At 38.9% G+C, this 14340-nt stretch overlaps 1 protein-coding gene across 3 annotated transcripts in view; it reads left to right on the top strand.

The window, feature by feature from the left end:
* The window catches only part of tctn1 (tectonic family member 1), a 100183-nt gene extending 86546 nt beyond the window's left edge, over positions 1-13637 (top strand). For all 3 annotated transcript variants that reach the window (XM_059655029.1, XM_059655030.1, XM_059655031.1), the window contains 5 exons: positions 2525-2612; positions 3531-3669; positions 5713-5869; positions 10892-11017; positions 12289-13637. In XM_059655029.1, the coding sequence (XP_059511012.1) occupies positions 2525-2612; positions 3531-3669; positions 5713-5869; positions 10892-11017; positions 12289-12432 (654 nt within the window). In that variant the 3' untranslated portion in view covers positions 12433-13637. The remainder of the gene's footprint in view (positions 1-2524; positions 2613-3530; positions 3670-5712; positions 5870-10891; positions 11018-12288) is intronic.
* The last annotated feature ends 703 nt before the right edge of the window (positions 13638-14340 follow it).

Raw genomic sequence — 14340 nt, 5'->3', positions numbered from 1 at the left:
CTCCTGAGATGCTGCTTGGCCTGCTGTGTTCATCCAGCCTCACATTTTATTATCTTGGTACTGGGTCCACTGCTTTTCATCATTTATATAAATGATTTAGATGGGAATTTAGGAGATATAATTTAGTAAGTTTGTAAATGACACCAGAATGGGTGGTGTAGTGGACAACGAAGATTATCTGAGTACAGTAGGACCCTGATCAGGTGGGCCAATAGGCTGAGGAGTGGCAATGGAGTTTAATTTAGATAAAAATAAGATGTTGCATTTTGGCAAGGCAAAGCAGGGTAGGGCTTATCCAGTAAATGATAGGCCTCTGGAAAGTGTTGATGAACAAAGAGACCGAGGGGTGCAGATTCATAGTTCCTTGAACATGGAGTCACAGGTAGACAGGGTAGTGAAGGAGGTATTTGACATGCTTGCCTTCCTTGGTGAGAACATTGAGTATGGGAGTTGGGATGTCATGTTGCGGCTTTATAGGACATTGATGAGGTATGGTTACTTTTAGAGTACTGCATGCAGTTCTAGTTGCCCTTCTACAGGAAAGATGTTAAACTTGAGAGGGCGCAGAAAAGATTTACAAGGATGTTCTTGGAACTGGATGGTTTGAGTTATAGGGAGACTCTGAATAGGCTGGGTTTTTTTTTCCCCTGGATCATTGGAGGCTGAGGGGTGAGCTTTATAAAATCCTAAGGGGCATGGATAGGGTGAATAGCCAAGGTCTTTTTCCCAGGATAGGGGATTTCAAAACTATAGGACATACCTTTAAGGTTAGAGGGGAAAGATTTGAAAAAGGACCTTAGGGGTAACTTTTTCATACAGAGGGTAGTATGTGTATGGAATGAACTGCCAAAGGAAATGGTTTAGGCAGGTTCAATTACTCATCCAGATCCCTTGTAAATGTTGTATGTGAATAGGAGGGGTTTAGAGGGATATGGACCAAATGCTGGCAAATGGGGCTAGGTCAGATTGGGATGTCTGGTTGGAGCGGGCAAGTTAGACCAATGGCTCTGTTTCCCTACTGTATGACATAAAGTCATGTCCGACTCTTCGAAGCTCCACACGATACAGGATTAGCCGGTCGAGCCTTTCCTCATAGGCAATTTGCTCATTCCAGGTGTTAGTCTAGTAACCTTTCTCTGAACTGCATCTAATGCATTAACATCCTTCAGTAAATACAATGCACTGTATTTCACACGTGGTCTCAGCAACAATTTGTATGACCCCTCTTAAAAACAGGTAGACACAACTCAGAATGTGTTCCAGTAACTTGTTAGTGAAGTGCAGAAACTCCTTTTACGGTGTAGTTTGGAGCAGTTCTTTCCCATTTTGGTCCACAATCTAAAAAGAAAGACGTGGTCTTCATACATTCCAAAATATATCATTTCTTCTATTTTCAGTTGTTATCTAATATTGATTATTTTGAAAGATGTTTAACCTGAAAATGTACAACAAACCATTTCTGGAAATCTTGGATTTGCATTATTATAGCCCTGTACCAGCTCACAAAAAATCTTGATGCACTTCACATATTTCATTTGTGTTGCAAAATGTAACATATTGTGGAAAAACAATTTCTATAAACAGTAAAGAAATAACAACATTTTCCTTCATGACTAAATGAAGTATTTTAAGTGGCTTCCTTCTGTGGGGTTTCTATTGTGAACTTAAAAAAACTTTGATCGAATGCCACATTCAAAGAATAGCAACTTCACTCACTTCTGTTTACTTGTAATTGTATGCAAGTCTCAGCATGGAGCTGAAACCATAATATGCTTCTAAGTTACCAAAGTTATCTAAGTAAGATTGGAATGACCTCTCAAGGTTCCCCCAATTTAACTGAGACAGTAGCTAAAATGTTTATTATATCCTTTGCAGAGAAGCTGCAAGAGGGTTGACACCTTTTAATTGAATGTATTCCTCTCTCTCCATAAACACACTTAACATGCACTCAATTGCATTGATCCTTTTCATAGACCAGTATTTCTTTTATCAATTTGACTTCCAATGTCCGTCCTTCCCTCACCTTCACTTGGTCCATCTCTGACTCTTCCTTCCTTTCCTCAACATCTCTGTTGCCATTTCTGGGGATAGGCTGACTACAAATATCCATTACAAATCTACTGACTTTCACACACTGCTTCCTGTAAAGATTCCATTCCATTCTCCCAGTGTCTCTGGCTCCATTGTATCTGTTATGGTGATACCACCTCTTGCCTCAGAAATGTCCTTTTTCCTCAAATGAAGATTCCCTGCCACGGTAGCTGTCAACTGCGCCCAACCTATTTCCTGCACTTCAGCCCACAGCCCTCCTCTCTCCCATAACATTGATAGGGACCCCCTCACTTACCACCCAACCAGTATCCACATGCAGAGGATCATGAGCTGCCACTTCTGCCAACTCCAATTGGATGCTTTTATTGTGATTTTCACATATTGTCAAATTTAACAATAGATTACCTTTTTCATGGTTTTCACTTTTGGTTTTACAATCTATCATGGTAAAATGTGCTTTCTTAACTTCCAGGACAATACAACAGGAGTTCCTCTCAGTGGAAATCCAGGTTACATTGTTGGACTCCCTCTAGTGGCTGGATTTGGACCAAATGCCTCATATCCTTCACTCATTGCCTATCTTAATTCTTCATCCAAAAAAAAGTTGCATCATTATCCTTTCTGCCACCTTCCATCTCTTGAATAAATCTAACATTTTATCCTTCCATGCTTTCCTGGAAGTTTCTATATGTAATTGTCATTATGTAAAGTACCATGTTCCAAATTTGCCTATTATTGATGTGAGCTCTTTTGAATTTCCCCTTTAACCTTTTGTCAAGTTGTGTCCATTTCTCATGACTCTGTACCCTTTTGCCAGTTAAGGCTCACTAAAGTACAAAGTCATCCCATTTTACATTCAAAGCAATACATTTCTTTATGTAAAGTTGTAAAAACTTTGCATCTCCTTCCATCATAGTATGTATAAAAAACAGCTGGTTGTCTACAACATTGTTAACCAGCTTCACATCTAAATTTGTTTCTCAAACTGGAAATCTCCATTCAATACTGTATGTAAAATAATAAATTGTCCATGAATGGAAATGTGTTTCAAAGTTCTGATTATGTCATTTATCAGTTTTACCATATTTTCAGGTTTATGACCATTTATGGGTCTCCATCTTAGAGATACATTTCCATTTTCTTTTTCAATTTGTTTTAAAGTGTCCTTTTTAACCAATGAATTGATTCAATTTTGTTTAATTTGGTGTCTACTTCTGTAGCTTGTAACATAAAAAGAACAGATATTGTTTATGGTTTTGGGGGAGGGTGAGAAAGGAACAGATTCTTGCTACCATGTTCAGAGCCTTGGAGAAAATTAAAACAACCTAGAAATTGGAGAACAATGAAAATTTCTAAAGTAGACATTTAAAACAAGCATAGTGTAAAGGATTTTTATTCAACATTTTAATTATTGGTTTCAGAAACCTAATTTTCCATACTTTTTCTGGAAATGTATCCTTAACTTAATCTTTCCACATTTGGCATAATTCAGAGCAAAAACAGACTTGGACAGCTGACTGTCATTAAGAGTTCAACTAATCAGGACTGTTTATGGATGGAAGGACTTCGGACACCAGTACTTTTTGGATATAATTTACATTCAGGTTGTACGTTGCGGTAAGCACTATAGGATCTCTTTACTGTGTCCATTTAACAAGCAGTCAAGTTCTTCGGTGCTGGCAACAGTTCAAGAAAATGCCATGGAGTATTATAGATGTGATGAGGGTTAAACTAGTACAATGTATTTACATTTATCATTTACATCCAATGAACAGGTGCACTAAGAACCTTTAAACTAGAAAAAAAATCTAGCAATCACCTGAGATTATGGGTGATTTTTCCTTCCTCATTGGTTAGATTGTGGGAGAAAAGAGCAAAGTTTAATGGTAAGACCTGCCGCTGAGTCCCTGTACCAGCTAAACTTCCCTTCAGCTACTCTAGGGTCAGTTTAAGTCTCCTGTCTCACCTGCCTACTGGAGTTCCTGTGTTCTTGAGTAAAAGTAACAAAGTGGATTATGGGGATCCTGTGAATATATCTGTACTTCTAGAAGGTATTAAATAAGGTGCTGTGCCAAGGGTTAATTCACAAGGTAAGATCACATGGTGTTAGCGGTAATATGTTACCTTGTATTGACGATTGGCTAACCAACAGAAATCAGAAAGTCAGGATACATGGGTCTTTTCGTGGTTGGCAAGCTCGAACTAATGGTGTACCATAGAGTTCAGACCTCACATCCCAAATATCTACACTTTTTTTAATGACTTGGATGCAGGGACAGGACATACTGTAGCCAATTTTGAGGTTACACTAAAATAGATGAGATGGTAAGTTGCAATGAAGAAATAAGAAATTTACAAATGGATATGGATAGGTTAAGTGAATGCACCAAATTAAGCAAATGGAATTTAATGTGGACAAGTGTGAGGCTATCCATTTTGGTCAGAAGAATAAAAAGGCAATATCATCTAAATGGAGAGAAACTTCAAAATGCTTTGGTGCAGAGTGATCTGGGTTTCCTCTTGCATGAATTGCAGAAAACTAGTACGCAGGTACCACAGGTAATAAGGAAGGCAAATGGAATTTTGGCATTTATCACTAAAACAACAGAGTATACTAAGAATGGCAGTGTTGGTGCAACTGTACAAGACATTGGTGAGCTCGCATGTGGAATACTGTGTAGAGGTTTGGTCCCCTTATTTGAGGAATTATATAATTGCATTGGAGGTAGTTCAGAGAAGGTCCACTAGATTGATTCCAAATATAATGGTTTGTTTAATGGGGAGAGATTGAGGAGTTTAGGTCTATATTTGCTCGAATTCAGAAGTGAGAACATTTATTTGAGGTGTAGAAGATGCTCAAGAAGATTTACAGAATAGACCTACAGCAGATATTACCTTTTATGGGGGCAGTCCAGAATAAGAGATCTCAGCTGTGGTAGATTTAGAACAGTGATGAGAAGGAATTACCTCTCTCCAAGGGTCATGAATCAGAGTGGGGTAGATGCCAGGACACTGAATAAATTTAAGAAGGAGATAGACACATTTTTAATTAACAGCAGGTTAAAGGGTTATGGGAAGTGGGTAGCAAAGTAGAGTTGAAGCTGAGATGAGATCAACCAGGATCATATTAAATTGCAGAGCAGTCTCAAGAGACTGAATTGTTTACTCCTGTCCCCAGTTCTTCTGTTCTTCGATGGTGATGTTTCCATGCATTGGCTACCCTTTTTCAAGATGGCAGAGGTTGTGGGTTTTGAAGGCAGTCGTTAGTGACAAAAACAATTAACATTTGAGGCTTGTGATTTTTCATTAGAACAGCAAGGATGGCACCGTTCTTCTCCCTCAGACTATTTCTGCCCTGAGCACTGTGCTGACAGACCATGGAAAAATGAGGCAGATGGATCAGGAATGCCCCATACCACTAAGTTTAAATGTTCAGACCATTGATAAAAGTGTGTAATCCCTGTGCTTTATAGAGAGTGGAGAATTGTCATCAAGAAGCTCCAATTTTCTTTTACAGCTGAAGAATCTTCATTCACTGGATGCTGTCCTAAGGAAAATGAGCCCCATTATTTCACTGGCTAAAAAGTTTACTTATAGCCTTTTTAGACTAAAAGTATTCATATATAAATTACTAAGTGTTTTTCTTATTTGTTCTTAAAGTATAACGAACAGCACAACATGCCATCAGTGGTCGCAAATCATTAGAAATCTGTTAATTGGTCAAAATTTTCCACAAATCGTGGCATCATTTGGAAATTCTCCAGTCCAGTATGTGAAAGACTGGGTGACCATCAAGCAATTTACCTCTAGAGCTCAGGTAATTACACAAATAAAATATGAAAATGCTGCAAAAATTGCTACTTCATTAACCTTTCTCTACAGACATGTAATATTTTGCAATATTAATCATATCAGTTTCTCAATAACTGAACCCCAGCACTGCTGTTGAAAAGTGGAAGATTTCACTGTTTAGTTGCAAGTTAAGTGAATGTGTTTATTGATGATAATGGGAACTGCAGATGCTGGAGAATCCAAGATAACAAAGTGTGGAGCTGGATGAACACAGCAGGCCCAGCAGCATCTCAGGAACACAAAAGCTGATGTTTCGGGCCTAGACCCTTCATCAGAGAGGGGGATGGGGAGAGGGAACTGGAATAAATAGGGAGAGAGGGAGAGGCGGACCGAAGATGGAGAGAAAACAAGATAGGTAGAGAGGAGAGTATAGGTGGGGAGGTAGGGAGGGGATAGGTCACTCCAGGGAAGATGGACAGGTTAAGGAGGTGTTTATTGCCTTCTTTGGAAAAGCTTTTGTATAGACTGTGTTTTCAAAGACTTTATAAACACTAGAAAATAACTGGCAAGAAAATACTATATTCTTTCAACTTGCAGAAAATAAATTAATGTTTCAGGACTTTTTCTCTGCTAACAGACAGTTTATCAAATCTACTTCATGTTCAAGGGGAGCCGACAATTGTATGGGAATTAGTTTAATGAACTTGGTTGATCCTGAGACAATTTATGGCTATAATAATGCTCTTAAAACTACTGTATACTTTAAAAGTAAAACACTGAATTTTGTTTGAGTAACTTCTATTCTTTTCTCATTTTTGTTCTTAAATATTTTGTCATTTATATCAGATCTTTAGAAAGAGACTCATCTCGGAATTTCCTACAGCAGTGTGGGCTGGATCTTACAGGAAAATGCCTTGTTAGATTTTTATTTCTGCACCCTTCAGTTCATTTGTATTCAGTACAAACTGCATTGGTGTGGCTGGGACACAGGGACATTTGGGACGTGCATGAATAGCAGCTCAACAATGTTTCTCCATGAGCAATTAAGTTTAACAACTGGGATAGAAACAGATGTACCATGGTGGTGGAGGACGAATTAGACTCAAATCAGAGCTGCTGAATAGAGAAGGGATGGAAAAGAAAAAAAAATATAGAAAACTGACATCAGTACAATTTGACAAATTTAAAATCTCTAAGGACTACTGGAATGAATTAGAATCTTACTTATTGTCCTGTTGTAACTTCTATGATTTTAAATTGTTCAATTTCTAGTCCTGAGGCTAAACTGACATTACATTGACGAAAATCATGTTGTTAAAAGTGCTTGTATATAATTATCCAACAACACTTTTGTTTTGAGTTTAAAGGCCAACAAATATGCAAATCCATTAAATTATTAAATATATTAGGGAAGTTAAGGGCAAGATTCTGATTGTGTGAAATAAATTGAGCAGTCAGTTCTGGAGGTTTGTAATTCATTGTGAATATTTGTGAATTTGTAACATTCCATATCAGTATGTTAAATTTTCCAGTGAGACTCAATGCAGTTCTTTGCACTTGAGCTGAATTTTGTAATCATTGGCATATAAATGTTTTTCCTACAATTTCAAGTTGACTCTATATGGACATTTGCACTGGAAATTTTAGACAACTATTGGTAGAGCTAATGCATTTGTAGGTATGGTGAGACCATGCTTTGGGTTGTGTGTACAGTTTCATTCTCTGTACTGAATAAGAAATATAGTTACCTTGGGAGTGAAATAAAAATTTCAGTGACTTCTAGGATGAAAGGTTTTTTTAAGGAGAGATTAGATAGCATTAACTTATATTCTGATGTTTGGAAGCATTAGAGGGATTCTCATTTGAAACATATTAGACTATGAGACATTGAAAGGATAGTTCTGAGAGATTGTTTCCTCAAACTTGGAAACTCTTGGACCTGGAAACAGCTTTAAAATAAGGGATAGGGCATTTCAGACTGAGATGAGGAAAAATTGTTTCACTGAAACATGCTAAGGCTTTCAAGAGGGTCTAGGATGATTATTTGAAATAACATGCAAGAGTTTAGGGATAAAGGAGATTGGCAGAATATAATGACGTTCATTTGAACAGCTGGTGCAGACACGATGAGTCAAAAAGCATCATTCAGTACCAATACAGTTGAGAGGGTGGCAATCTTCAAGTTTCTCTGTTCCAGTATATTTGCTTACTTAGCTGTTGCATTTATTCAAAGCTGAAATGGATACATTTTTAATCTCTGAAAGACCTAGAAATGGACTTATAAGCATACTATTGAATGGTGGAGTAGCCTTTGAAGGGCTGTTTACCCTCCTCCTTAAGACTTTTGTGGACAGAATAAATACATAACTCCGTAACCAATCACATTTTTGAGCAGTGCAGAATCTGAACCTTTGATTATTGAATTTATTGTCAAATCAGATACAAAAGCAAAATAAAGGGAGGAATAAAAAGAGAGAGAGATAATGGGAACTGCAGATGCTGGAGAATTCCAAGATAATAAAATGTGAGGCTGGATGAACACAGCAGGCCAAGCAGCATCTCAGGAGCACAAGAGCTGACGTTTCGGGCCTAGACCCTTCATCAGAGAGGGGGATGGGGAGAGGGAACTGGAATAAATAGGGAGAGAGGGGGAGGCGGACCGAAGATGGAGAGTAAAGAAGATAGGTGGAGAGAGTGTAGGTGGGGAAGTAGGGAGGGGATAGGTCAGTCCAGGGAAGACGGACAGGTCAAGGAGGTGGGATGAGGTTAGTAGGTAGATGGGGGTGCGGCTTGGTGTGGGAGGAAGGGATGGGTGAGAGGAAGAACCGGTTAGAGAGGCAGAGACAGGTTGGACTGGTTTTGGGATGCAGTGGGTGGAGGGGACGAACTGGGCTGGTTTAGGGATGCAGTTGGGGAAGGGGAGATTTTGAAACTGGTGAAGTCCACATTGATACCATTAGGCTGCAGGGTTCCCAGGCGGAATATGAGTTGCTGTTCCTGCAACCTTCGGGTGGCATCATTGTGGCACTGCAGGAGGCCCATGATGGACATGTCATCTAGAGAATGGGAGGGGGAGTAGAAATGGTTTGCGACTGGGAGGTGCAGTTGTTTGTTGCAAAGTGAGCGGAGGTGTTCTGCAAAGCGGTCCCCAAGCCTCCGCTTGGTTTCCCCAATGTAGAGGAAGCCACACCGGGTACAGTGGATGCAGTATACCACATTGGCAGATGTGCAGGTGAACCTCTGCTTAATGTGGAATGTCATCTTGGGGCCTGGGATAGGGGTGAGGGAGGAGGTGTGGGGGCAAGTGTAGCATTTCCTGCGGTTGCAGGGGAAGGTGCCGGGTGTGGTGGGGTTGGAGGGCAGTGTGGAGCGAACAAGGGAGTCACGGAGAGAGTGGGTCTCTCCAGAAAGCAGACAGGGGTGGGGATGGAAAAATGTCTTGGGTGGTGGGGTTGGAATGTAAATGGCGGAAGTGTCGGAGGATGATGCGTTGTATCCGGAGGTTGGTAGGGTGGTGTGTGAGAACGAGGGGGATCCTCTTTGGGCGGTTGTGGCGGGGGCAGGGTGTGAGGGATGTGTTGCGGGAAATACGGGAGACGCGGTCAAGGTCAACCAGCCCAGTTCGTCCCCTCCCCCCACTGCACCACACAACCAGCCCAGCTCTTCCCCCCCACCCACTGCATCCCAAAATCAGTCCAACCTGTCTCTGCCTCCCTAACCGGTTCTTCCTCTCACTCATCCCTTCCTCCCACCCCAAGCCGCACCCCCATCTACCTACTAACCTCATCCCACCTCCTTGACCTGTCCGTCTTCCCTGGACTGACCTATCCCCTCCCTACCTCCCCACCTATACTCTCTCCACCTATCTTCTCTTCTCTCCATCTTCGGTCCACCTCCCCCTCTCTCCCTATTTATTCCAGAACCCTCACCCCATCCCCCTCTCTGATGAAGGGTCTAGGCCCGAAACGTCAGCTTTTGTGCTCCTGAGATGCTGCTGGGCCTGCTGTGTTCATCCAGCCTCACATTTTATTATCTTATAATAAAAAGAGAGAATTGTTTAAGAAGGATTCAAGACAAATACATTTCAAATTTAATCTTTTAAATCTCCAGTATTAATTAAAATTTGGAACAAAAACAGAAGTTGCTGAAAATACTCAGCCGATCTTGCAGCATCTGTAAAGTAAAAGAATCAGAGTTAACATTTCGGGTCTGGTAACCCTTCCTCTGTCTGAACAGGATCCCATCCAGACCCATTCACCTACCCTTTCCTTGTAACCTTGCATTTCCCATCTAACCTGCACATCCCTGAACATTAGTCCACCCAACTTGCACATCTTTGGACTCTGGGAGGAAACTGGAGCACCTGGAGGAAACCCACACAGACAAGGAGAACGTCCTTGTGAGCAGCAGTGCTAACTACTGAGCCACCATGCCACCCTCATCTTTTTTACAGACTAATACTGAATCATAAAATCTGGCCCATTCTTATAATTCTACCCCCGTCTGTAGTAGTCAAATTTGCTGAGACAGTGTGTAGTGTGATTGTGTTGATGAATTCACCAGCCAACTGATTAAAACAGTTCTGAACCCCTGCTCGTGTTTTGTTAGACTGTTTGTGCTCTTATTTTGTTCTATTCGAACAATTTAAAATGATAGCAATAGAACTATCCATTTTGTAATGCCAAGTGCATGCAAAGTTTGGAGTGTTTAAGCATGTTGTGTCATTTCTATCATTAGTCTTTTTTTTCTAACATGCATGGGATTGCAAGATAAAAGTCAGCACTGTTACTTATACTCTGCAGAATAAGTGAGCACTTTATGATTTGGATTCAAGGAATTATAGTGTCTTGCATAACGGTTGGCTTTTATTACAAGTTATATGTGTGTGAGGCCAAACGAGCAGTCTTTTACATCAGAATTTTGGATATGTAGCTTTAAGAGAAGTGCTTGCATAGGTAGCTGTAAGCCTCAAAATATTTCAACTTTTCACAAATATGTTCTGGTTGAATTCAGATCTTACTAAAATAAAAGTACCCTTTGTTTACAGAGTTGTGACTGTGAAGTTCCTCAGTCTCTAGCCCTCAGGGTAATGTGGACAAAGTATGGATCCTTAATAAATCCACAGGCTAAAATAGTCGATGTCACTCAAACAATCAGAAAAACCTGCATTATGGTATGTCAATGATTGTCTTAAAAGAAAATGCTATGTATTTTAAAAGACACTGTAATACCAACTGAAAGAAAATAAGCATTGTACACTACAAAGGCAATTATTTGAAATGTGATGACACAACTTTCAGTAATTACAAATATTAAGATTGCTTAAGTCAGCATTTTGCTCCAAAGGCTTACTAATGCGTTCAGCAGTGTCATGATTTAAGTTTACAGTTGGCTAAGATTCCCGTTAGATTACTTGTGTTTTTGACTTTTTTTGTCCCTTGTGTCATGGGTAACTCTTATTGTCAAGTTCCAACTTCCTGTCCCTTTCAGAGTACTTATTCTCACTTTGAGACTTAATGAGCTTTTGATAACATTGTCAAAAACTGTATAACAATTATTTTCCTTTTGTTACTAAAGAATATTCTATCTCTGTAGAATTTCTCTTTACAGTGACAAAACTTCATATCATGCCTTATATAAATTCAAAATATTACTTTGTCTCATTCAGTTGTTCATTGCTTAAGACATCAGTTTCAAAGATGTGCTAGTATTTTAAACTCCAATGTTAGAAGACTTAAGAGGTACAATAATCATTCCTTTACTTTTAAAACAGTTGGAACCTATATTAATCTGAATTATTTCCTGGAAACCTTTGCACTAATATTGACTCTGGTTGATAATAGAGGAAAAAACTGTTTGTTGCTGGAACGTTTAAATGAACCAGGGGGAAAAAAAAGGTGGAAAAATTGCAAAAAAATTGAACTCAGTTTAGAGAAGTGTCAGAAGTCGTGCAGTTGTAGAGGTCAAATGACGCAAGCAAAATACACAATTATTGGTAGATATTACGGGAATAGGAGTCTTTAGATTACATGTCCATTGATCCTTATAGGTACCAGTACAGACAGTAGGGTGGTTAAGTCATACTGAACATTTTGCAATATTCCTATACTTTAGATAATGCACTTATATTTCCAGGAAATGTATGATGCAAAGTAACTGAAGAGATTAAGTCTACCATATTAATATCTTTCTTATGAAAGTTATCTACACCAAGAAATACTCTTTCCTATACTAACAAAGCACAAGGAGTTGATTGGAAAAAGTCTCATCAATGAATTTAAAAATTCTAACTTAGCTAAACCCAATTCTTCAGGCAGCAAGGATGTGTGCTGAAAAATAAATCATTATAAACAAAGCTGTAAATTGAATTTCAGTTTTCAGAAACTGCTGGATCCTCTTGCATTGTTTTACACTTTAAAACTATAAGTTTTTTTTATTTTCTAGATCCCTTTGAAATCTGCAAAAACTTTACATATTTCTACCTCTGTTACTTTTACGGATATGTCAGCATCTGCCCAACCTGGATACAAAATGAGACCAACGATTGATGCCAAATTGCCTTATGATTTCTTCTTTCCTTTTTTGTGAAAGGTCCTGAACTGCTCACAGGGACAGGATTATATTCAAATTTTAGCCTGAAATTGATAATATGTCTGCTTTGTAAAGTTATTGACTATTTTTCAGCTGAAATTCCCTCAAGTGTCATGTTTTCTAGCTAGATATATGATCAAATAATTTGGACTTTGTATATACATTGAACATTGAAGAAAGTTTTAGCATACATTTCCAACTCGACAGCATTTACAGAATAGGAATTGTAACTACAAGCAGATATTCTTTTAACAGCACTGAATTCATTCACATGCAGAGTACAAAGGACTGAAATATTTATAGCATGAAAGGATTTTGGCAGTATTTAAACTGTATTGCAAATGGTCTGGTACCATTATTTTATCTATCTTTTAAATAGATGCTTTCTACGCAAGGAGAATTTTTAAACCTAATTTGTACTTTTACAATTCATTGCTGCTTTTGTTATATCTTAAAATTGTTATGAGTTTTCCAAAGAAATTTTAAAAAGTGTATGATTGTCTTCGTAATTCAACCATCTATTTCAAGAAAAATGAATTCATTTTATGTAAGTTATTGATATCCAGAACTCTCTTAGGTCAACTGTCTATATCTAGAAAACTAACATTTAAAACAAATTGGCAATATTTCAGAGGGGCAAAGACAGATGGAAGATGGATAAAAGGAGCAGACAGGTGGAGAGGAGACAGACAGGTCAAGAAGGCAGGAATGGAGACAGTTAAAGGTACTGTAGGTAGGGAGTTACACTCACATTTACTGGCTCCATTCCGGTCTCCTTGACCTGGCCATCTACTCTCCACCTATCTACTCCTTTATCCATCTTCCATCTGTGCGCCCCCCCCCCTATTTATTTGAGTCCCCTTCCCCTCCCCCATTTCTGAAGAAGGGTCCAGACCTGAAACATCAGCTTTCCTTCTTGTCTGATGCTGCTTGGCCTGCTGTGTTCATCCAGCTCTACACCTTGTTATCTCAGGTTCTCCAGCATTGGGAATTCCTACTATCTCTGGCAATACTTCTATTCTGATCAAAGAATATTTGTTAAAATTCATTTTGTATAAATTTATTGTATGTATATGTACCTGAAATGAATTAAAACTAGGGTCTTTATACTTCTATCTTGACTAACTATATAAAGTGTTATTAATTTTGCATCTGTTCACAAATCATCTAGTCAATAAACATAAGCAGTTTGACATTCAAAAGTATTAGACTGTACACATTTTTTGGAATCCATTTGCTTAGAAGTAAGTGACATTTATTTATTAATTCTTCAAGGACTGTGCTTGCATATTAGCAGGAAATACAGCTAAGAAGCAAGACAACATCGCTCCTCCAACTCCCTCCCCCATCAAGAATGCCAAGACCATGTAACTTTACCAAAAGTAAAGATAGATGCATAGAAAACGAGGAATATGAATAGTCCTGTATGATCATAACTGATTCTGTATCTCAACGCTACACTCCTCCTTGTTCCCCATACCCTTTCATGCCCCCATCCCATTAATGAATTTTTTAAAAAATCTGTTTCTTTCTTAAATATATTCAGTCACTTAAACTCCACAGCATTGAGTGGTAGAGAATTCCACATGTTCGCTACCCTCTAAAAAAATGAATTTTTCTCATCTTGGTCCTAAATTGCCTACCTTGCATCCAGAGATTGTGATACCTTTTTCTGGATCCCCAGCTAGAAGAAACATCATTCCTGCACCCAGTCTGTCTGTCCAGCAGTATCAGAATTTTATGATTCAACAGATCAAGCTGCAGTAAATACTAGCTAAATCAACCCAATCTCTCTTTATCCAACAATCTTGACTCTCAAATGATCAGTCTGGTGGATCTTTGCAGCACTCGCTCTATGGTAACGTCCAAAGATGGATGTGCACAGAGACAGATTTCGCTTCAGTC

This window comes from Stegostoma tigrinum, chromosome 26, assembly GCF_030684315.1.
Source record: "Stegostoma tigrinum isolate sSteTig4 chromosome 26, sSteTig4.hap1, whole genome shotgun sequence".
NCBI classification, from domain to species: Eukaryota; Metazoa; Chordata; class Chondrichthyes; order Orectolobiformes; family Stegostomatidae; genus Stegostoma; species Stegostoma tigrinum.
Note: the sequence above shows the minus strand (reverse complement) of the source record. Positions and strands in the feature narration are given on the sequence as shown.